Source organism: Carlito syrichta, unplaced genomic scaffold (assembly GCF_000164805.1).
Source record: "Carlito syrichta isolate Samal-C Ts95f unplaced genomic scaffold, Tarsius_syrichta-2.0.1 Scaffold147223, whole genome shotgun sequence".
Lineage (NCBI taxonomy): Eukaryota > Metazoa > Chordata > Mammalia > Primates > Tarsiidae > Carlito > Carlito syrichta.
Window position 1 is genome coordinate 1 of NW_007091319.1, and position 364 is coordinate 364.

Sequence of the window (364 nt, forward strand, 5' to 3'; positions counted from 1 at the left end):
GGTGGCAGGAGACGGGGAGCGCGGGTGGGCCGGCACCTGCTGCGAGCGCGTGCCCGGGATGAGGTTGTCGGCGCGCAGGCTCTGGTTGGCCGCGATGAACTCGGGGATGTAGACGGAGGGCCGCGGATGCAGGGCCTCCATGTGTGGCCACAGCTGCTCCTGCAGCCCCCAGTCCAGCACCTTGGCGCGCCGCATCGCCTCGGCCAGGTTCAGCGACGAGATGTCCCAGCCTGGCGCGGGGAGCGGGCGCCTCGCACTCGGCCCGGCCGGCCGGCGCCTCGGGCCACGCATCCCGCCCCACTCCCCGGCCCGGGGCCCCGCCCACCATCGAACACGAGGTCGTTGGGCGCCCCCATGGGCAGCA

The 364-nt window shown here is 75.0% G+C and overlaps 1 protein-coding gene across 1 annotated transcript; it reads right to left on the reverse strand.

Moving 5' to 3' along the window:
• Window positions 1–13: 13 nt before the first annotated feature.
• Window positions 14–364, reverse strand: ISYNA1 (inositol-3-phosphate synthase 1; the record flags this gene model as incomplete). The annotated part of the gene is made up of 2 exons (XM_021708776.1): window positions 326–364; window positions 14–230 (listed from the first exon to the last, which is right to left on the reverse strand). Coding segments are annotated over exons 1-2 (248 nt in total), but the record flags the coding sequence as incomplete, so codon positions are not given.